This window comes from Pelodiscus sinensis, chromosome 7 (assembly GCF_049634645.1).
Source record: "Pelodiscus sinensis isolate JC-2024 chromosome 7, ASM4963464v1, whole genome shotgun sequence".
NCBI lineage: Eukaryota > Metazoa > Chordata > Testudines > Trionychidae > Pelodiscus > Pelodiscus sinensis.
Genome location: NC_134717.1, coordinates 76,115,730 through 76,139,629, shown reverse-complemented (window position 1 = coordinate 76,139,629; position 23,900 = coordinate 76,115,730). Strand labels below are relative to the sequence as shown.

General features: G+C 48.7%; 1 protein-coding gene across 12 annotated transcripts in view; it reads right to left on the bottom strand.

Annotated features, from left to right (window-relative positions):
* PLEKHM3 (pleckstrin homology domain containing M3) overlaps positions 1-23,900 on the bottom strand; it is a 148,865-nt gene that overhangs the window by 63,331 nt on the left and 61,634 nt on the right. For all 12 annotated transcript variants that reach the window (XR_012905414.1, XM_075934373.1, XM_075934374.1 and 9 more), the window contains one exon: positions 10,165-10,228. Coding sequence is in view for 11 of the 12 variants with exons in the window: in XM_075934373.1 (XP_075790488.1) it covers positions 10,165-10,228 (64 nt within the window). In the remaining variant the exon portion in view is untranslated. The remainder of the gene's footprint in view (positions 1-10,164; positions 10,229-23,900) is intronic.

Below are 23,900 nucleotides of genomic sequence, written 5' to 3'. Positions count from 1 at the left end.
AAGGATTATATCTCCTTGTACCCCTCACCAATAGAGGTAGGGCAGAAAAAATCTGTGGTTTATGGATTGCAAATCTTATAAAAAAAATTTGTTTTACAGTTAATACATTAAGTGGAAAAGGAGATTGTCTCTCCTAGGTTTTTAAAATCACTAAGCACCAACCACATCCCATTTCTCAATAACTGCACTAGATTAAAATGGCCAGATGGAACATGTTGAAATTCTGAATGAACACAAACTGTGAGGAAATAAATAATTATAGTTCACCATTTCCTCTGATCCTGGAAACCATACTGCATTTAGGAAGAGAGACGGACATGACAGAAAAACTGGCATTTTTGGCAAAATATTTGAGATTGTTAGAAAAGTGAACTGGCCCTGAAAGCATTTGTATTGCTCCTCAAAAGTGCTTCTAGCTCTGTCATCACAAGACACTGGAGCTTAGATCAGGTGACAAAGGCTTCAATTACATTTTTTCACATTTTTAGTTATCGCATTTATAAAACATTTCAACAACAACTTAGGAGTTGCCATACCAGACCAGACCAGTTGTTCACCTAGTCCAGTATCCTATTTCAAACAGTGGCTGTTACCAGATGTTTCAGAGGAAGATGAAAGAAACCCCTCCATAAAAGATATTCTTCCCACAGGAGAAACTACTTCTGAATACTCATCAATTAGCCGTGTGGTTACTAAATACAGCTTTCTTTAATTTAACTGGACACCGTCTTTACTTCCTGGGCCCATTGTGCTTTGAGCAGAAATTTCACTGAGCTGTTTGTAATGACATCTTTGGTCTTTTTCCCAAATGGTTGCAGGTAATATAGAAACCAGCACTAAGTGTAAGTAGTGAGAACTGCATCAACTGTCATAAGACCTATATCTGCTAAAAATCACCACCACCACATTTCAGGTCAATATTTGCCACTTACTATCAGCATTTCCCCTTGTCTCAGTCTTTAATTGGCTGGAATAGCCCTGGCTGAAGTAGCTAACGGAGATTTAGTGATGTTTTAATAGAGATTGCTCTCAGGGGCTTATGAAGCCAGTGATGGCTAGTGTGGAACACTACCAAAGCCAATGGGGCAGAAGAGGTGAGCTGTCACACTTTGTTTTTCTGCTTGTTAAATCTAAATGCTCTTAATTGGTTGTCTTGCCTATGAATGCCTGTGCGAACAATGAAGAAGATACCAGGGTTGGGGAGAGGCTAAGAATACATGCTGTCCAAGCTCCCATAGCTGGGCTAAGCTGGCTGTAAGTCTGGGCATAGTTAACTGAGGCACTGTTTTTCTGTGAAAACTTTGATTTAAAAAAAATCCTTCTCTGAATAAAGAACAGCACCTGCTTTCTCTGGTTGACGGGCAGGCCTGCCAGGTTGCTCACATTAGTGCTGTGTGTCTGTGAATCAGCAAATTGCTACCATGGCACTGTCCCATTAGGCTCTTGGCAGCTTTCCAAAACATATTACTTTGCTGTTTGTCTTCTTTGGCTAAGCCCTCCCCTCCCTACCCCATCACCCCAGCAGTGAAGGCCCCCGGACCATTAACTAATTACTAATAGCAGAAGCCTGGGCTGTCACATGGGTGTCATTTGTAAAGCCACATGTGTCAAAAAACCTCAAATGGCTGAGAACTTAAAAGCTGGTCAGTAATGGACAGCAAATCCCAGGGGGGATTAATCCTGGTGATACTTTAAACAAGAAGAGCTCTCAGGCAGGCTTGTCGCTGTTTCCCTCATTTCACACTGACTCACCAGACATTCTGGGCTCCAGGGTGGAGTTTGGGTTACTGTGTGTGATGGATTTGTATAGGTGTGTGTGTGTGTGTGTCCTGGGACATGTGTGTTGATCTTTGCAATTGGTGAATGAGGAACTGTGTGTTCGGGGTTAACATGTGTGCTGACTCTGGTGTCATGTGAGTGGTTGTGTTGATTTGTGCTTGGTGGGTGGGGTTGTGTTGATTTGTGTGGGTGGAAGATGGACACACAGAGTGGCAGTTGGGCTAAGTAACTTGCATTCTACATGAGACAGAAGGGCGGAGGAGGGTTAAAGCAACTCCTAAATGTAAGACAATTAGCAGGGGAGGAATAAAAAATAGGGAAAATATACAGGAATTTAAAAAATACACTAGTAGCCCGGTGACAGCAACAATGGCAGTGTAGACCAACAGGGGCTAGACCGTCTCTAAGGGTTCGAGTGCTGCTCTGTTAGCTCCATTCTAACTCTATTAGCTCCTCCTGTCAAGACTGCACTTTGACAGAAATAGGCAACCGGATACAAAGGTTACAGCTAGAATAAAAGATAAATCCAATGTAAGCACCCCAGCAGAAACAGGAATTGAATTACAGTGCCTCTATGATAAACGTGGGGAGCTGAGAGGTAGTGGGATTGTAAATACAAATAAACCCAAAGAAGTGTGCTGGAAGGAACTGCTAAATAAATGGATGCATTGTGACTCCTACCCATCCCCACGCCCACAGGGACTTTGCTAAGATGCTGATTGTTTATAAATCTCTACAACCAACATTAGGAACTGATTAAGCAGCTTGCAAGGCACAGGGGGCTAATAGACTGGCCCACCAGGGAGACTGCCACTTCTGATTTAAGCAGCTTGTTATTTCAGGGTTTGATTATGAAAGAAGAGACAGCAGCAAATCCTGAAAAGCCATGAAAGCAGTTTTATGTTGAATGACTCCAATCCCACAACTTCACCAGCTCACAAACTCCTTGCTTTAGCTTTGGATCTCCAAGTATTTGCTGTCACGCAAAACTTGGATTCTCCCATTTCACCTCAATGCTTATTGCAAAACTAATTCTTGTCCTCCCATGTGTCCCAGGCTGAAATATGGGCAATATGTCCCAGGCTGTTTAACTTGCTCAGCATAGACTGATATAAAGAACTGTATTATTGAGACATATCTGGTTAATTATTGATGGCTACCGTAACCCAAGGTAGCCACTGATTTTAGGTCATATGTCTGATTAATTTAATTATTATTGCGTATGTCAGGATTTTTTGTATCATACCCAAGTAGCCCTGGGCACTGAGCAGCACTCCACTGTGCTAAGTGCTATACAAACGCTGAACAAAAATACAATTCCTGCCTTAAATCAATGTAAACATGATATATCACACTAACAGGGTAAGCTGCTTGGGGGATTACTCCTATATGTTCAAGCAATTTCTCCTTTCCTTTGGACAAAGTGAGCACAATGGAGTGAAATACCAAAACAAAAACTAAACATTCTGATGACCATGCTGAAGAAGAAAAGGTAAGAAATGCAAAGTTAAAATGAGAAAAACCTCAATTCAAAACCCCTCTGGCACTTTATGTGATGCTCAAAATCTATCCCTGAATTCAGGTTTTGAAAAAGTCTCTGAGAGGGAAGTTTCAAAAATGCCTAATCTGTTATCTCTACATTTCAGTGAGGGGTATGATTTTGTGCTGCTGAGGTTATATCAGTAGAATGCCCAGTGTGGACACAGTGACAGGGTAGAAAGATATGTTAGACCAGGGATAAGTAATAAGGAAAAGCCCTCCTGCCGTAGGACATAAACAAACTACTAGCTGGTGGGGCTCGGGAAAAAGTGTTGCCTTCAGATGTGTTTGGTGACAGATACTCACAAGTCCTTAACTACACTACAGGGGCTATAGCAGTGTAGCCACCCCAGCATCTCCCCATATGTAGCTGCATTCTCCAGAGATGGAAGGGATTTTTCTTTTGTTGTAAGGACTCCATCTCCCTAAGCAATGGAAGGTGGATGGAAGCATTTTTTGCCAACCAAGCTACATCCAGGCCACCGCCAGAAGGGGTGGGGGGCTACAGTAGTAGCAGCGGCTGTGGCTAAGGCCTGAGCCCCTTTGAATTGCAATGGCAGCACCAGACTGCCACCCAATGCTCCACATGTCTCTGAGGGCGGGGGAGAGGGGTCATGCAGCATTAAGGGCTGACTGCCTCAGCCCTGTCCTTTCTGCCCTCAGCCCCACCCCTTCTGGAGGCGAGGAGCTGGGTCCCTGCATCTACTGCTGAGGTGAGGTTGGCATAGCTACAATGACCAGGAGTGCAAGCAAAATAGCTATGCCAATCGAAATTTTACATGCAGCTCAAGTCTAACATATCCAACACTCCAGTGCAGACAAGGTGGAGATGTACTTTAAGCAGGTGTGAACTGAAGACGCTCCCTTCAGCTTCAATTCAAACTAGACAGCTACTAGATAGGCTAGCCCTGCTCTGTGGGGGCAATAACATGGCAACAGTTTGCCAGGGTCAGTTCTTGGGCAATGGCAGCAGCAAGAAGTGGTGTCCCAGTCTGCCACTTCCCACTGTGCTCGCCAGTATCTATGGTCGTGCAGGTAGGGCCCCACCAGGAGCTAACCCTGGTGGACCGGATCTGGCCTGTGGGCTGGTATTTGCCCACCCCTGGCTTGGAGCTAACTATGGAGTTTCTCACCATCCTTACTGATATTTGCTAACTTGCTAATACACCTCAATTTTTCAGTGGAGCAAGATAAACAGGGCATCTGCCAAGGTTTCCATTCCACCTGTTTAAAGATGCAATACATACTTCCTTTTGGTTACACACCCACACACCCTAAGGACTAACTTAGGCCATGCTCCACCTACATTGCTACAGTGGCACAGGCAGCTGCACTTTTGTAGCGCAACAGTGTGACACTCACTAGAGCCACAGGAGAGCTCTCCCATTGCTGTAGCGAACCCACCTCCCTAAGGGGATGTAGTTAGGCTGACGGAAGACTTCCTACTGCAGTGTACATTGGGATTAGCTCAGCGTAGCTACCTCTCTCCCAACTACCAGTGTGCATTTTTCACAGTCCCGAGAGATGTGGCTGTGCTGATGTAAGTTTCCAGTGTAGAACAGCCCTTATTTTGTGTGGGCCAAACCCTCCTGTCTTGATTCAGGAAGAAGGAGTTTTCCTTGTATAAGGATTGCAGAGAGTTGTTCTTGATTCCAGGATGTGTAGGCCATGATTTTTATACAAATAAGAAACCTCTAAGAAACTGGGATGTGTAGCTAACTGCTATAACAGTGGAGAAAGTGTGTCGTTGTTGTCCACATATTCCCTTTCTGGTTGGGTCAGCCACGGATAAACCAGGCCGTCAGGTGGAGAGAGCTGAGATTCGGGTGAACCATGGTCCCTCCGTCCCAAGGTTGGGTCAGGAGATCCCAAGCTGGCGGGAGCATTATAGGCTCCTTGCTGAACATGTCTACCAATATATGGAACTAGAATTGTCTGGGCCACCGAGGGGCTATCAGGATGACTGTGAACCTGAGGGTCTTGACCCTGGTCAGAACCCTGGGAATTAGGGGAAACAGAGAGAAAGCATAGAGGATGCCCACTGGCCATGTTACCGTCACGGCATCCCCCCAGGAGTGTTCCCCCAGCCCCAACAGGGAGCAGTAACTCTGACACTTGGTATTGCGTGCTGAGGCAAACAGGTCTAATAGGGGACAGCCCCACCTGCGGAAGATCTGACGAAGAACCGAGTCCTTGAGAGACCACTCGTGGGCTCTGAAGGACCGGCTCAGAGCATCGGCCAGCAGGTTTTTGCACCCTGACAGGTACTCTGCCTGCAAAACTATGTCGTGCTCTACGCACAGGTCCCAGAGGCATAGAGCCTCGCGACGGAGGGGAGGCGACCGGGCTCCCCCCACCTGTTGAGGTAAAAAACAGCTGCCGTGTTGTCCATGCGGACCAGGATAGAATGGCGAGAGAGCTTCGACAGGAAGGTCTCGCACGCTCTCTTGACTGCCCTGAGCTCCTGGACATTTATGTGCAGAGCCCGCTCTGCAGGCGACCACAAACCCTGGGTCCTGTGACACCCCAGGTGTGCTCCCCAACCCAGGTCCGAGGCATCTGTGACCAGTGTAAGTGAGGGGGGAGGTCTGGTAAAGGGAACCCCGCTGCACACCACCACCTCCTGAGTCCACCACCATGAGGAGGCTATCACCTCCGGAGGCACTGTGAGAACCGTGTCCCAGAGACCCCTGGACTGATTGAATGTCCTTGCCAACCAGGTCTGCAGAGGCCTGAGCCTCATTCAAGCATGGCGTACCACATACGTACACGCTGCCATGTGACCCAGCAGCCTCGAGCAGACCCGAGCGGTCGTGATAGGAAACCAAGTTAATTTGGAGACCAGCTCCACCATGGACAGGAACCTGGTTCTGGGGAGAAGTGCCCTCGCCACCCTGGTGTCCAGCAGGGCACCTACGAATTCGAGGTGCTGAGAGGGAGTCAACAATGACTTTTCCTCATAAAGCATGAATCCCAGACTTACGAAGAGGGCCCTTGTGAAGGACACATGGGCCTCGACTTGTTCATAGGAACGACTGCGAATTGGCCAGTCGTCCAAGTACGGGAATGCATGTACCCCTTTTTTGTGGAGGAATGCTGCTACAACTGCCATGCATTTTGTAAAGACCCTGGGTGCTGTTGAAAGGCCAAATAGGAGCACTGTAAATTGAAAGTGGCATCGGGAAACAATAAAACGGAGAAACTTCCTGTGGCTGGGTCTTATTGCCACATGGAAGTAAGCGTCCCTGAGATCGAGAGTTGCGTACCAGTCTCCTAACCGTAGAACTGGAAAGACAGAAGCCAGGGTTACCATTCTGAACTTGGATTTCATGACCGCCTTGTTGAGGTCCCTGAGATCTAAGATGGGACGAACCCCACCCTTGGGTTTTGGGACAATGAAATATCAGGAGTAAAACCCCTTGCCCTCCAGATGGAAAGGGACCCTCTCCACAGCTCCCTTTTGGAGGAGCTCCCGCACCTCCGGGCGGAGGGTGTCTTTGTGAGAGGTGTCCCTAAAGAGGGATGGGATGGGCGGGTTGGAAGGGGGCGAACTCAGAAAAGGGATGGTATAGCCACTCCTGACTATCCTTAGGACCCAGGCGTCGGTCGTGATTTCTGCCCAGGCCTGAGCAAACTGTGATAACCTGGCCTCAAACGGGGCCAGGGTGGGAGGCTGGTACGCGACTCTCTAGCAGCCCGTCAAAATTGGTGCTTGTGCTGCTGGGAGAGACCTTCACCAATCCCACGGGGGTTGTCCCCTCTCGGGCGACGTCAACAACCCCTTGAGGCCGAGGGGCTCTCAGCCGCCCTCACACCCCCACAAGGAGCACAAGGACGGCGTCTCCAATAATCCCCATGGGGGACCTGGGACTGCGGTCTCCCCTGTTGCCTGTAGGGCAGCTGACGATGCTGAGGAGCCGGCGTGTGGATCCCCAAGGACCGTAGAGTAGACTTCGTGTCCTTGAGCGTATGAAGCCTCGAGTCTGTATGCTCCGAGAATAATGCCTTGCCATCGAAAGGCAGATCCTAAATAGTAGTCTGGACATCAGGAGGTATTCCAGACACCTGCAGCCAGGCACCACGGCACATAACCACACCTGACGCCATGGTGCGGGCTGCAGAGTCGATAGTGTCCAGGGAAGCCTGGAGGGCTGTGCGGGCGATGGTTTTGCCCTCAGAGGTCATGGCAGCAAACTCCTGACGAGTCTCGGCAGGCAGCTTGTCCTTAAACTTATCCACAGCCTGCCAGGTATTAAAAGCATAACGACTCAGCATCTCTTGCTGATTAGCAATGCGGAGTTGCACCCCACCGGTGGCATACACCTTACGACCCATCAGATCAAGACGCTTGGGCTCCCTAGCTTTTGGGGACGGCCCTGGCTGGGGAAGCTTCTCCCTTTGGGCCGCAGCCTGAACGACCAAGGACCTGGGGACAGGTTGGGAGTACAGGTGTTTGTGCCCCGACTGGGGAACGTAGTAGCGCCTCTCGACTCCTTTTAAGGTAGGGGTCAGGGTCGCCGGTGTCTGCCACAGGGCATTGGTAATTGTGGCCACGGTCTTATTAAGTGCCAAAGCCAAACGGGTGGGCGCATCCTCTGAGAGGATGTCAATTATGGGATCCGTGTCCTCCACTACTGGCTCCACAGGGACACCCAGATTGGAGGCCAGACGCCTAAGCAGCTCCTGATGCGCTTGGGCATCCATAGTAGGCAGTGCTGGTGCGGGATCCGCCAAGGCTTCATCAGGAGACGATGATAACGATGACTCCTGGATCGGTGCCAGACCCGGCGTGGGAACCGGTTGAGGCGCTGGTTGGACAGGCGGTACCACTTGTGGAAGCGGCTCCGGTACCGAGGCCTGCGGCTCATTTGTGGCATCCGAGGCAAGCAACCTCTAGGAGGAAAAAAGGGGTTGCGACAGCGATGCTGATGGTTGTGCTCAACGGCCCAAGGCTCCTGACAACCTAGAGGAGGGCACAGGCCCCTGCCACAGGTGGTAAGCCCACCGTGTCCAGAAAGGCCCCTGCGGTTAAGGCGGCCAAGCCTGCTGCACCCACGAATGATCACATCGGTGCCGGGAACGGGATCTATGAGCTGAGGAAGCTCACGAGGACTCCAATCTGAACGATGCCACATCAGAATCCAATGAGTAGTCGGACTCCGGCCAGGGAGGCGCAGAATGTCCTATCACTGAAGGAGGGGCAAACCTGGCCATGGACTCGGGTTTGCCCGCGTGCGCCGATGAGGGCGTGCCGGCACTGGGAAGACTGGTCCCGGTGCCGTTAATGGTGCCTGTTGCGGTACCGGGATCCCCGATACCGACGCCAGGGGTGGAGTAGGTGCCGGAGGATTGAACCCCGGTGCCCGGGGTGGAGCCAGTTGCAGCACCGGGAGGCCCGGTCCCTGTACCAAAGGTGGTTGCAGTGCCGACACGGAGCAAAGCTGCGGAGCCGAAGCTGGTACCGGTTGTGAGACGAACCCTGAAGAAGCCAACATCGCCGTTGATGGCGGTATTGGCAAGGTCCACAAGATCAATGCCGGTGCCTGCGATGGTGCCAACAAGTGCATCGGTGCTGAAGAAGCTGATGCTGAAGGGCCCGGTGCCGATGACTGGAACGGCACCCCTGGAAAGCTGCTCAATGCCGGCGTCGAGGATGACGGTGCCGTAGATGTTGCCACATGGCTAGAGTGGTATGGCACTGGTGCAGCCAAGATGGGGTCTGGGAGAGGTCCCAGCACCGAGGACAGTTGGACCCATTCGGGTGCCGGGTGAAGCCTGGCGGCCTGCGTCGAGATCGGCACTGATGAGGAGGCAAGTGGTACTGGTCCCACAGGGGACGGTCCTGCTGCATAAGTGGCTGGAGCTGTCCGGTCATGCCCGTGCAGAGGCAAAGCCGGAGCCAGCACGGCCTCCGGCGTAGGCGACCTTGACCCTTCCGCCTTAACTGATGATGGAGGGGAGGTGGTAAGACTAATGAGGTCTTGCACCACCTCAAAGGTGTCCGGCGTGGAAGGGCGGTGCGAGGGTAACTGCCCTGGACTGGACGAACATCCTGCTCACTTGCGCCGCACCGTGGAGGATGAGGACTTGTGCACCGGTGACTCGGCACCGTGATGTAGGCCCGACTTAGATACTCAGCTCGGAGACCTACCACGAGACATTCTTGACCTCTTTGGTGCCGGAGAGTGAGATGGGTGCCAGGCCCTCGACACCGAGGCCCGGCCTCAGGATGGAGCATCCCGTGTGGACGCCGATGCACTGCACACTGCAGAGTGCCCAGCTGGTGCCGGTTGTAAAGCAGCCTCCATGAGGAGAAGTTTTAGACGAGAGTCTCTCCCCCTCTTAGTGTGCGGCTTAAAAGACTTGCAGATCTTACAGGCGTCTGTAAGACGACCCTCACCCAGACACTTCAGACAACTGTCGTGAGGGTCTCCTTTGGGCATGACCTTTGTGCAGACAGCGCACGCCTTAAAGCCTTGTGGCCCTGGCATTCCTCACCCCTGAAGGGGGAGAAGGAAAACAAAGAGACACTAACTATCTAATTAAGGGAACTATTCAGAACTATCTACAATGCTAAGAGAAACGGGAACCATTAACTGATGTAAGAGAGAGACACGCTCCAACGACCGTCACGGGCGGTAAGAAGGAACTGAGGTGGGGCAGCGCCGGTAGGGGTACTTATGTCCCGCCATGGCGGCACCACTCCAGGGGGTGCCCTGCTGGTGCTACGGGTACCGCTAGGGAAAATGCTCCGGAAGACGCGGTGCACGCGGTGCGCACACCTAATTCGAATGGACATGAGCAACCACTCGAAGAAGAAATGTACAATCAGCAGAAGAAGCTTACCTGCTGTAGGTCTGCCAGGGAATACAGGTGAATCTGCTGAAGGAGGTATTCTCTGGGGAAGATTCTGAAAAGAAAGAAATAGATATGAGTGGACATAAAGCTTATGAGAGAAAGGCTCTTCTCTGGAAAGTTTCTGAACCAGGAAGTTCTCCAGACTCTTCAACCATCATTAGGAAATTGTACATTCTCCTCCACAGACTCTACACCAGTGTTTCTCAAAGTGGTCTGTGGCTCCACTCTGAGAAACCTGCGAACTGACCTCTCGCTTTTGTTTATTTACTGGCCCTGCAGCCATGGAGCCTCGCAGCTCCTGTTGGCTCCAGTTTGCCGTTTGCAGCCAAGGGGAGCCTCTGTAAGAAGCCTGGGCCAGGCTGTTGCTTCCCATGGCTCCCCTTGGCTGCAAATGGCGAAACGGAGCCAATGGGAACCACGAGGCTCCGTGGCTGCAGAGCTGGTAAACAAACCAACAGGAGTGGCCAGTTAGCAGGTTTCTCAGAATGGATCTATGGACCACTTTGAGAAACACTGCTCTACACAATAGTGATCGTCAACACAGTGGTAGCTAGGGGTTGGAGTTACGTTATCCTCCCACACCGCCACTGTTTTCAGTATTCTTGTATTTGCCACCCTCCCCTTCTTCCAGGGAAAGAATTAATACCATGGGCATCCCTGTAGTTTGTCTACAACTGTTAGGGAAGCACATGCCATGATAGTTACCGAAGTAGAAACACCATACTGTGCGCAGAAAAAAGCTTTCAAACAGTGAGCTGACTAATAAAACAAAATCACTCAATGTTGCTGAGGCTTTGCAGTCTGGAAGAGAATGGAGCCCAGAGAAATGTTGTAGATGACTGTAGCACTTTCAGTATTGTAGGTGTAACCCCCTTTTTCCTCCCCGGGTTACTGGGGAGCAGGTCACACTCACAGGTGTGCCTGGGCGCCTGGTGTTTTAACCCAAAAGAGATCCTGAGTACCCCAGTGGTGATGGTGAAAGCCCTATCCACCCCCTTGCTGCAGTCCCTTGCTGGCAATGAATGTAAACTGGCGGTGCCTCCACCTGGCTGGCCTTGTACACACACTGGTGCCTTGAGAGCCTCCAGGAATATCCTCATTCCAGCGTAAAGCTGGATCTAATTCCAGAACAACTACAAATCATAGACATCTAATAGAATACTTTAAAATAAACCATCTTTACCTAACTAAACAGGGATTAACAGATTAGCAAGGAACAGCATTAACAAAACACGCAACAATAACTGAAGCTTATCTAGCCAGACAACAGTGACCCCACCCCAGAGTGTGCACACCCCTACACTCAGTCCCAGACACTTGCTTGCGTGGGTGCGCTGATGTTGCAGCTGTAGTGAGGATTTGGTCCAGGCTAAACAGCAGCTCTGTCCCAGGCAGCACTCTTCCAGCAAGGCCCAAACTTACTGCCTCATGCTGTGCCTATCGGAAGCAGCCTGCTAGATCCCAGTTCCAACAGGCATGTAGTAGCTGCATCCAACAGCCCCTGCACTGGGTCAATGTCTTGGCAGCAGCCTGGCTCCCCCTTTGGTTCCAAACTGCAAGGCAGAGTCCCAGACTGCTAGGTCTCTTCTTCAAGCACATGGAGAGACCTCCTCTCTCACAAGAGTCCCTCCTCCCTCTTTTGTCCCAAGGGCTCATGGGAATTGTAGTCTGGATTGTAGCACACAGGGTCTTTTTAGAATAAAACAGAGGCCCCTTTAGTAAGGGGACTACACAGGGAATTCAGAGAGGGTACACCACACCATGTGGGAGGTCCTGCAGCACTAGAGAGCTCCAACGATTTTGTGGGAGCATGGAGGAAAAACAAGCTGCTAGACACTCATTCACAAATGTTAAGAATATTATGAACTACTCATGAACACTATTTGGGAAAGCGTTCTCCTTACAAGAAACAAGATGTCAGGTAAGACCACGGACTGTTACAGATACGGGGTGTCGAAGTTAAATCTTGTGAGTCTGAGCAGACAATAAATGGATTAATTACAAATTGAATTACTTTTGGGAAGAAAGACTTGACTTTTTCCAAGATTTTGGGTATTTGCAGGGCTAGCGAAAGCTGTGCTTCTCACATGGAAATGTGAAGAAGCAGTGAGAGAACTGAAAGGAATCTAATTAAAAAGGCATACGGAGACAGAGTGCAAGGGGAAACAAATGGCACATCAGATTTTTTTGCAATCAGCATGGGAGCAACCATAATACAATATAAAAGGATCTCATGCAAGAGAGATACAATATCAGTCTTGGAATGAACACAACTATTTTGCAAAAGTGTGTTATTTTCAGCACAAACTGCAAAGCAAATACAAAAATAAAAAATATGTCCATAGATCTGCAGCTGGAGGGCAAAGCTCTATTGATGAGTGTTGTAAAGCAGGCTTTTTCTGACCATGGCCTTCGCATATAGCCCATCCTGCCACACAAGGCCCCTCACAGAAAACCCAGACCATGAGATACTCAGAGGAGCATGGGAAGCACAATGCAGCTTTCTGTAAACGGAATTTGACCTTACAGGCATCCTGGGACTTAAAAGCTCTGAAAAATAGGGAGGTGAACATGAAAAGATAGAACACAGCTGTAAGAAATAGTTAAGACTCTCTTGACCGGTCCTTGGGAGGGAGGTAGGCATAGGGAGCTAAGACGCAACTGCCATGCACACTGACCATGCCCGCACCCGGCACTGTCCACGGGGCCATCAGGCAGGCATCATGAAAAATCCTATAGGGTAATATTGGCCATTACCTCATTACCAGCCTATCAGGCCCGGCCAGGGAACAAATCCTAATAAGGTACCGGATATCAGGTTATGTTATAAAAGACCCTCGACCCCTTTGTTCAGCGAGGTTCCGTGTATTGAGGGCATGTGTCTTTTTTTGCCCGGCTGAAGGACTGAACACCCTGAGGCTGCCTCCCCACCCTTCGAGTCAAAGACAGAGGTGCGCAAGTCCTGAGCATGCGCCGAGTTCTAGTGTGTCTTTATGTTGTTATTGTTGCTGGATTTGTAAGTATTGCTTAAATATATTAGTTACTGGTTTAGTTAATAGTTGAATTGTGTTAATTTCACTGTGTAATTCTGTAAAGTGTAACTGAATTCTATTAACCACACTGTGTAAATTGTATAATCTTGTGTTGTGTAGTGGTGTTGTATTTAGGCCAAGTATAAGTGTTAGTAATAGAAACCCAGGAGTGGTTAAGTTGTAAAGGTAGATTTATGACTAACTCCACCAGCTGCCTAAAATAACCATAGAGGGGCTGGCTGTTGACAAAGTTTTTACTATCATTATATTAGCTTTGTTTTTGTATTTTTGCTTGCATGCTGTGCTGCCTTAAGCGAATTAGAGACAGTGATTTGGTATAGTTGAATTGTAATCAAAGAAGTTTGTAATTAGTTAAGTATAGCTAAGTTTAGGTTTTTCTACCCTGTAAAAGCATTGGGCAATTGCTAGTTTTTTAAAAAAAGCCATTTGCTAATTGTTGGTTTTGATAAAAGAATCATTCCATTTAATAAAAAAATCATTTGTTTCACCATCATCCAGTAGTTTTCACTGGGTAGTCGGCTTTAACCCTTGAGGCTCCCACCACATCACTGAACCAAGGCGTAACAATGAGGAAGCAAAAAGAATTGTTGGTTGGGTCCATTAATAAACATATAAAACAAGGTTCTACAACAGATGGGGATATAACGATAGAATAAAAACGAACCAAAACAGCCATTAGAAACCCAAAGAAAACACATGTGAAAAATATTTGGGGGCTGATAAGAACTTCAACAACAACATATAATCAATTATAAATTACACTGGGAGCCTGGAAGAAAATTTAGAAACAGGAACAAACAGCTCTGGACAGAACAGCAGTTGGTTGACAGACTATTGTAACAACTGCAATTTCTAGGCAACTCAAGCCTAGACTAAAAATCAATACATCAATGAATCAAAAAAATAATAAAAGTTCTTCAATTAATTTTGCTCCATCAGTTCTCATAAATGGTTATTTTAGGCTGAGATTTTCAAAGCTGCTTAGGAGAGACCTGAATTAAAAGCAATGGAAACGGAGGCACCCATATTTCCAGGACAGTTGTAAAACACGTACCCTTAGTATTCTAGACAAGCTGTAAAATCAAGGACTATTTAAGGCCATTAAAAATGCCACAGCACTCTTCTCAAATAGGGGTATATCTTAGCTGGATTTCAGATGAAGAAATTACAGTACATCCTATCTACCTAATTCCCATTTGCAGTTTCCTATGAGTAAGTCATTCTTCATTTTCTGTTCTAAACTGTTGCTCAGATGAGTGTGTTACCTTGCTACAGATAGCCCACAACTGAAATGCGTTTAAGAAATCCCTGTATGTCACTCCACCTGGGTGTTTTGAAGCTAGATTAGATGACGCATGACTATGCTTTGAACGACTCAAGCTCGGCCATGAAATAATGAAGATGGCTACAAGATAAGATAAGAGCCAGTGACAAAAATGGATCATCTGAAGATGCGGGCTGTGCCCACGAAAGCTCATGATACCATTTACATGTTTTATTAGTCTTTCAAGTGCTACCAGACCATTTGTTGTTTTTTAAGTTTTTAGTGACAAAAATGTTTTCCAAAAAACAAATCCAAAGATAGCATAGCACTTTGGATTTGTAAACAGAAGATTTAAAAACCGATCACTAAGAATTGTGATCTAAGAACTCAGCATTTTGAACCAGCTCACAACAGTTTGATCTTATTAGATTTGATTTCATTAACACACCCAACTGTATTTTCTGAACACGTAGATGGTAATTCAATACAGTAATAACATTGGCAAGAACAGCACCATGTGTTGAAGTCTTTTCAGCATTGCTGCTGCTAAAAAAAATAATTAGCTAGTGAAAGGCAAATATATTTTTCAGGTTGTTGAAAGTCAAGCCTCTTAGACAGTAGATGTTAAATGACTACTACCAATGAGGTGCTTGAATTATGGGCAACATTTTATTTCCTATAAACACTATCATATGTGATAACAGATATGTAATAAAAACAAATACTGACTCTAATCAGGATCTCACTGCTTAAGCCAATTTGGGCCAAGGTGACAGACATTTCTTTCCTGTTCTCATCCCCCTTTTTTGATCATGTGTTACTTTTCAACTTACACTAAAAAACTAATGTTGTTTGCGAGTGGCCAGTTCTGGAGAAAAAACTAAAGATCATTCTTTCCTCCCAATTTCATCTTGAGAAAAAGAAGTGGGCAGTGCCCTCTGGCTCTTCAGTAAGACATAAGGTGCATCTACACTGCACCATTTTCCCGGAATAATGGCTGTTAGTCTGGAAAAACAATACTAGCAATTGCATTATTCTGACAGAAAGTTGAAATAATGGATGGCTTTTTCTGATGGCGGTAAACCTCATTCCATGAAGAATAAGTCCTTTTCCAAATAAGCTTTTTTGGAAGAGGGTGTGTGTAGACACTCCACTGCTGCTATGTCAAAATAGCTCTTCACCAGGGCCACTCTAAAGTCATTCCTCCTCAGTGCCTCCTGGGGCTCTAAGTAGAGATAGCACATTCACGTTAGGGGAGCCAGTCTTGGACTAATTTTGAGTCTTCCCTGTAATTTGGACGCTCTATTTTGAAATGAGCTTCTCCGGAAGATATCTTCCAGAAAAGCATATTCCGAAAGACGTTTGCAGTGTACTTAGCCATACACACATGCACTACAATCCAGTGCCATGAGCATGTAAAGAGATGCTCAAGTGAGAGAAGCGCTTATTTCCATTACCACAGAAACTGGCCCTGGAAAAGCCTTGTAAATAGGGTTGCCAGGAGTCCGGTATTCATCCGGACAGTCTGGTATTTTCACCTCCTGTCTGGTAAAAAAATTCAGAGAATACCGGACACCTGAGTTGTCCGATATATTCTGAATTTTTCCCCGACCAGGAGGCGAAAATGCCAGGCACCTGGCAACCCTACAAACACTCAGCACCTGGCCTCCCCACTCCCCTGAGCCCGCAACAAACCCAGCCCCCATGCTTACCTGGTAATGCTTCCCCTGGGTCTTAGTTCTCAACCTCTCCCCTGTTCTTATCCCTGCTCTCATTCTTTAAGGGAACATGCTGTTTTATTTTAATTTTTTTTGGCTTAAGTACTTGGAGTACTTTTTTTTTTTTTGCTCAACAACTTTGGTCGCCCCCCCCCCCTTGTTTCCCCTTCAAAAGAATTTTTTCTCTGTTTTTTTTGGAGGGGGGGGAAGGAGGGGTTGGTATTTTTGTTTCAACCATCTGACAACCCTACTTGAAAAGCAAAGCTGGTCTGGTCTATTTGTCCAATCTCCCTATTTATGACAAAAATGTATTCTTGTTGAATTGGGATGGAAATGAACAGCTGAGCAGCTATAGCCTGCATATGCAATAGCATCACAACCTGCATTACGGGCTGAAAATGTCTGCTGTGAAGTATGAAACTCCCTCAATTCCCACCAGGGCTCAGAAGAGCTGAGGGCACTCCCTCTGAGAGGCTGCAGCTTATAAAAGGGTTTAAAAGTGGTGGCACAGTCTGTCCACTGAGCAGTTTTAAACAAATGTGCTATGACCATGTTGGAGCTGAACTAGCGGCAGTTTCAAACATAATTGTACAAGTTAAAATCCAACAATGGGGTTGTACTACATCCATTTGGAAAATGATTTACATTTTTATTATGAAACTATTTTCCAAAATGCTTTAGTTTAGTAAATGGTCTCATGTGACACGTCATTCCCTCCTTGCTGAGGTGCCAGAGGGCTCCACAATTAAATCAAGGCAAATGCAACACCATCCGTATTAAAATGCAAGCATTGAAAACAAATGCAGTTTTAATACAAATAGAAGGGGGGAGTAATTGGGGAAGAATAAAACAGTGTCAATATTGATCGTATTAGCAAAGTAATATTTTTAATATAAAAGAAGCAGTCTCAAGAAGTCCATCAACAACCTGGAAAAGCTTTCACACCAAGTATTCACTAAAGCTATGTCTACACTGCAAGTTTTTGCAGAAGAAAACATGCTAATGAGGGAGTCATTAGCATGAGTTGCAATGTCATTAGCATATTTTCTGCAGATTCTTTTTGCACAAGGGGTTTTTGCACAAAAAGAAGCAGTGTAGCTGCTACCATTTTGCACAAAACTCCCCTTTTGCACAAGATCTTTATGCTTCCCCTTGAGCAAAAAGAATCGGCAGAAAATATGCTAATGACATCGCGACTCACACTAATGACTCCCTCATTAGCATATTTTCTGCAGCAAAAACTTGCTGTGTAGACATAGCCTAAGAGAAGTGTCAAAAAGAGGACATATGTTTAGAATTTGGTCATCCATTTGCGCATACTCAGGAGAGCTCTGCAGCCAGCAAGATAGAAGCTGTTGCTAGGTTCTCTGAATATTTACCAAACCCTGCACAAGCAATCCATAATGTATGACACAGCTTGTTAACGTTGCTGTGTTTTATTTCAGCTTTGCTTTAATAAAAAGTTAGTGAAAGACGTTTGCTTTGTGTATGTAACAGTGCTTTGGGAATAGTCAGTTTCACTGCTCCTGTGTAGAGTCATTTATGTCTCAGTTCTGCAAAGACTGAAGCATAGGCTTGGAGTTTTGCAGGTTCGGGACTCTTACTTTGTGCTTTGATGTAAACATTTTTTATAAACATAAAAATGGGAGTGGTAAAAACCCTTATAAAATGATGGTGAAAGGAATATAAAAATAATCAAGTCATCCCACTTTATAGAGTGCTCTACAGAAATTTTAAAAAATTAACCACATTTCAAATTGATTGATTGTGTTTTCTTTCAGTCTGGTGGGGATACCAGAATAGTGATGGGGAGATAGATGGCAGATTCCACACTGATACATCCTGGGACTCGTTGCAAACACCTGATCTCTTGCTGCCTTGGGATCTGACCTTGGGATCCCTGAAAAGCAAGTGGTATAAGTGCAGCAGAACTCAAAAAACTTGTCCTATAATTACATTGACCATACGTCCTGTTTTTTCCAGGACAATCCCACATTTAAATGTGCTGTCCCATCAAGGAGTGCATGTCCCAGAAAGCCCTGTTGGACATTTCACTACTTGATGGGATACCGGCGCAGTGCAGCAGCCTCCTCTCCCTCCATCCAGCAGGGCACATAGGGCAGCTGTGCCAACTTCTGGTGGTGAGTGGCCCCTTCCTCTCTCCCTCCCCTTACGGGACTGCCTCTGCCACGCAGAGCCCTGGTCTGGTGGCCCCACCTCTTTCTCCTCTGGGCCACCTTGGAGTCCCGGCAGAAGCTCTGAGGAGCCCTGCTGGGGCACTGAGGGGCAGGGCGCACTCAGCTCGGCAGGTACCAGGACTGGAGTGAGGACCGCCTGTGGAGCTATTTTTAGTGCCACAGTCCAGGTTCCCACGGGTAGCTCCATCTCCAGCTGGAGTCAAGTGGCAGCCATCTGAGGCACATTCCAGCTGGGGCAGCCTCAATGGAACATGCCTCATGCAGCTGCTGATTGACGCTAGCTGGCCACTCATGGGGACTGGACTGCGGCACTAAAAATAGCACCACGGGCAGCCCCAGCTCCATTCCCAGCAAGTGGTCCCTCCCCAGGAGTAGCTGGGGCCAGGGCTACAGGGACTTCTGGGGCCAGACTGCAGGCTCCAGCCTCACAAACTGGAAGGCAGAAGGTGAACTAAGGGGAAGGTGGGGGTGAGGAGAGGAAAGGGCTTGTGTTGGGGGGAGGGGCAGGACGAGAGAAGAAAGGGGCAGGCACCAAGGGGCAGGGTGGAGAAGAGAAATGCCAGGGGGCCAAGAGGAAACAATGAGGAAAAGGGCAGGAGGGAAAAGGGGGGGGAAGATGTCAGTGAAGGTAGGAGAGGGGAGGGGACAGGGTGATGCTGGGAGAGGGGAGGGACAATGGGGGCAAGAGGGATGAAGAGGAGATAGAAGCGGTGGGTGCCTGGAGAAGAGGGGTTGAAAGGAGGGGTGAGCATGAGGAAGGCAGGGGATGAAGCAAGCCATGTGTGAGGTCACAGAGGAGCATGAGGAGAAATGGGGCAGAGGGTGATGAGAGGGTGGGAAGAGGGAAAGGAGGGCAGGGACAGTGAGGGAAGGGGGAGGCACCAGGAAGGTGCAGGTGCTAGGGGATTGCAGGGGTGAAGCAGAAGGGCAGACACTGGAGGGGAGGGATGGGCACCAGAGGAAAGGAGAGACGAGAGAGGCAGGGCAGGTGGGTAGAGAGGGGATGAGGAGGGGTAGCTACAGATGATCAGAGTGGGGCTAGAGGAGGAGTGGGCACAAGGGGAAGAGAAGGGATGGTGCAGGGGAGAGGGGCAGGTCGCAGGAAGGCTGAGGGGGGTGAGAAGGGCAGGAGCCAGGACAGCAGAGGAGAGTGAGGGGTGGGGGGCAGCAGCACCAAGGGTGCAGATGGGGGGGGAAGGGGGGAGGAGACATGGCAGCAGAGGGAAAAGGGAGAGGTTTATAAGATATTTATTAATAACTTGGGTGCCACCGTGGCACATCTGAACAAGCCACATGAACTCAGTGCTGGTGCACAAGACAAAATTCACTCTGCTCATGGGAGGAAACTCTTAGAGGGAACACTTCTCTTAGCTTCTCCCCCGAGTGAATCCAATGCAAACTGGGTTAGTGCCATTGCAGGATAGTTGCATGCGGGGGTCCTGTGGGGGCCAAATTCATTTCTATTGGTAGGAGGACAGTGAGAGGAGTTCTTAGAGGGGTCACACGATACCCTTTACTTCTGGTCATGTGTCCAACTTGACCCTGGGAGTACTACCTCCAGGGGTGGGACTTCTTGTGGCAGAAAGAGTGGCAAATGGGAGTCAGGGGCGTGTCTACCAGAGGTCAGGGGCATGGCTAATGTGTCCCTAATTTTGGTTCAGAAAATATCGTCACAATACCTATAATTTGGAGACATAGCTCAGTCTCATCTACACTGCAATAGGGACCTGTGCTTTAACAACTACCGAGGACTGTTATATTGTTAATCAGATTGTCAGTCCCAGTTAAGTTTGTGGTGTACAACATAAATTCAATGCTAACAAGTCTTTTAGATTTGCCATTTCTTGTGAACAATGAAATCACAAGTCCTGTTGGTTTAAAGTCTCCAGAGTGTTTTATCACAACTTGCTTGAAACAAAAGCAGTCAGTGCAAGGAGAGCAAATCTTAGGAGACAGTTAGCTCCAACTGAAGTAAAAAATGTAGCATTCTGTGCCGTTTTTAAGTTTCCCAGTTTGTTTGTTAATCTGAAGCGCAACAGTCATGGAAGACATTTCATCCTGTCCTTGGTGTGATCTTATCAGGTAAGTATCTGCAGAAACAAAAGGTTATCTTTTCATGTCCACTGGAAATAGAATCACTGAGAAGCTTTTGCTTTTTGCAGTTAGGCAAAGTTGCACTGTTTGTGGCCATGGTGCTTTGATAGCAGTACATAATCTCTCTTCATTTAAAGCCTGTTTATCATCTGCTGGAGTCATTTGTCTCCACTGGGTTAAATACCCTGATGGCTCTGCCAAAGCTACAGCAAATTAATCTGTCCCAACATGACACTATAACTGAAGTAACAAATGTGATAAGCAGAGCAAACTCTTCTTTTCACACTGCTATCCAAAAAAATCAAATTAGGTGTCAGGTGGGCACGATCAAGTCATGCCTGTACATAGGAATTTCTGGGGCTGTGTGCTTTTTTTTGTAAATGTGGATCACATGGGTGTGAATGCTCCCTAATGCCCCCCCAAGTAAGCGTGCTCTGGCCTCCTGCCCCATGCTCTGGCCGGCCGGGGTAATGCTGGGGCTGATTCCCCTCCACCTTCACCAGAAGCGAGACCAGGGGGGGTTGGGCTGCCTTCCCGCAGACGGAGCATGCTTACTTGGGGGACCATGCATGCAGGTGCGTGTTTGCACCCTTTACACCCCACCGTGTACAGGTCTGCAAGTCATTTTGTACCTAAGAAGGCATGAAAAGATGGGTTGGCTGCTATTTCATGTGCCAGCCAGCAGTGTCTTCTTCAGCCAATTTAGAATTTTATGAGTTTAAGGGGCTTAAACTATTTCCAGATCTCTGTGATGATCAAGGGGGAGAGAAAACAGGGAGGTGGATTAAGAGAATAAAATCAGATTCCTACATCCTATTTTTTCCTAATAGGTACTTGAAACCCCCTAAAAAGTGTGACTAACAGGGGTCAGGGGCAAAAGTTATAATATGATGCAAGGTAAATTGTATTCTAGTTAAAATCATATGGTGTCAAATTCTTCAGTGTTCCTATTTACCCTGCTCAAGAACAGGAGAATTTACATTAATTTCCACTCATCTCAAATATGTAGGGTTACCATACATCCGATTTTCCTAGACATGTCCTCCATTCCACTTATTAAATCTCCAGCCATCCGACTTTTTTAAAAGGCTAAAAATGTCCAGTATTTTGCCCTGAAAAGGGGATTGGGGAGGGGGCAGGGCATGTGCCTGTCACTCAAATTGAACATTGGGAGCTGCAAGCCCAGACATTAACAGCCGCTCTGCACACACGCCCATGCTCCTGGAGGGAAAAGCAGGTGGTAACGGCAGCAGCAGCTCCAGCGAGACCCAGGACAGGTCCGATATGGGGGGTGGGTTTGGCTCCTCCCATGGAGTCACCACATTACCCTGCACCCTGCTGAGTTATGTCCCCAGCTCTGCGGGAGGGGTGGGGCACTGGGTTAGAGCAGAGGAGTTGGGGGGTGGTTGGTTCTGGGGGAGGGCAGGGGCACTGGGTTAGAGCAGGGGAGTTGGGGGGTGGTTGGTTCTGGGGGAGGGCAGGGGCACTGGGTTAGAGCAGGGGAGTTGGGGGGTGGTTGGTTCTGGGGGAGGGCAGGGGCACTGGGTTAGAGCAGGGGAGTTGGGGGGTGGTTGGTTCTGGGGGAGGGGTGGGGCACTGGGTTAGAGCAGGGGAGTTGGGGGGTGGTTGGTTCTGGGGGAGGGCAGGGGCACTGGGTTAGAGCAGGGGAGTTGGGGGGTGGTTGGTTCTGGGGGAGGGGTGGGGCACTGGGTTAGAGCAGGGGAGTTGGGGGGTGGTTGGTTCTGGGGGAGGGGTGGGGCACTGGGTTAGAGCAGGGGAGTTGGGGGGTGGTTGGTTCTGGGGGAGGGGTGGGGCACTGGGTCAGAGCAGGGGAGTTGGGGGGTGGTTGGTTCTGGGGGAGGGGTGGGGCACTGGGTTAGAGCAGGGGAGTTGGGGGGTGGTTGGTTCTGGGGGAGGGGTGGGGCACTGGGTTAGAGCAGGGGAGTTGGGGGGTGGTTGGTTCTGGGGGAGGGCAGGGGCACTGGGTCAGAGCAGGGGAGTTGGGGGGTGGTTGGTTCTGGGGGAGGGGTGGGGCACTGGGTCAGAGCAGGGGAGTTGGGGGGTGGTTGGTTCTGGGGGAGGGGTGGGGCACTGGGTTAGAGCAGGGGAGTTGGGGGGTGGTTGGTTCTGGGGGAGGGGTGGGGCACTGGGTCAGAGCAGGGGAGTTGGGGGGTGGTTGGTTCTGGGGGAGGGGTGGGGCACTGGGTTAGAGCAGGGGAGTTGGGGGGTGGTTGGTTCTGGGGGAGGGGTGGGGCACTGGGTTAGAGCAGGGGAGTTGGGGGGTGGTTGGTTCTGGGGGAGGGCAGGGGCACTGGGTCAGAGCAGGGGAGTTGGGGGGTGGTTGGTTCTGGGGGAGGGGTGGGGCACTGGGTTAGAGCAGGGGAGTTGGGGGGTGGTTGGTTCTGGGGGAGGGCAGGGGAGTTGGGCAATAGAACTTCTGGCTTCTCTCCTTTCCTGTAGGTGGGCAGTGGGTCTGTGGGTCCAGTCTCAGCTCTGGGAGGACTGTGGGAGCTGGTGGCTAGCGGGGCGGGCCGGGGAAAGGAAGGGATTCTGGGAACTAGACTGAGCTAACAGTGGAAGAGTTCAGGAAGTTCCAAGTTTGCTTTGTTACCACAGAGGAGACACAGGGGCTGGGTACAGGAGAACTGACATTTGGAACCCAGAATTTCCTTTCCTCCAGCTAGGCAAGTAAGCAAATGAAGCATAAGGACGGGATTGCTGCAATAGTGGACATGAGAGCAGTTACTTTAGTGACCAGCTGGAAACTGGTATCTGAGCAGACTGTCATAGCAACATTGACTATTGCCTACAGTCAGCCATGCCTAACTCTGATCTGCACTATGCACTGACAGAAGCAGCAAAAGAGGGAAGGACTATATCAGCAGATGGATGACACTGTAGATGAGATTCCTGACCCTGACATCATTTGGATTATGGGAGATACAAATGGAAAGGCTGGTAGGAGACTTGGTAAGCAAAAAAGTAATGCTGGATCACATGGCTTCAGGACAACAACCAAGAACAGAAAAGGTAATGAACTTGCGGTGTGAGGCAAAATCTGATTATTGGCACAAAGCCATGCACAACATTACAAGGAACATCCCAAATGATCAAATAAAAAACTAGTCTGACCCCATTAGCCTCAGTGAACGACAGAGAGTCGTTGGTGGACATTAGCCATAGGTGGTGGCAGGTATCGGAGGCATGGGAGGCTCTGCCTTCCCAACAGCCTGACATGTCCCTGTCCATGCTCCAACTCCAGGACCCCTCCTGCCTGCTGTTCCCATGACAGCAGCTGGGGCAGGCAGCTTGAGGGCCATGGTGCTCCCTCCTGCTGTGCCTCGCCACCTGTACTCTTGTCACTGGGGTGTCTTGGTGAGGGGGGCCTCCAGGGAGG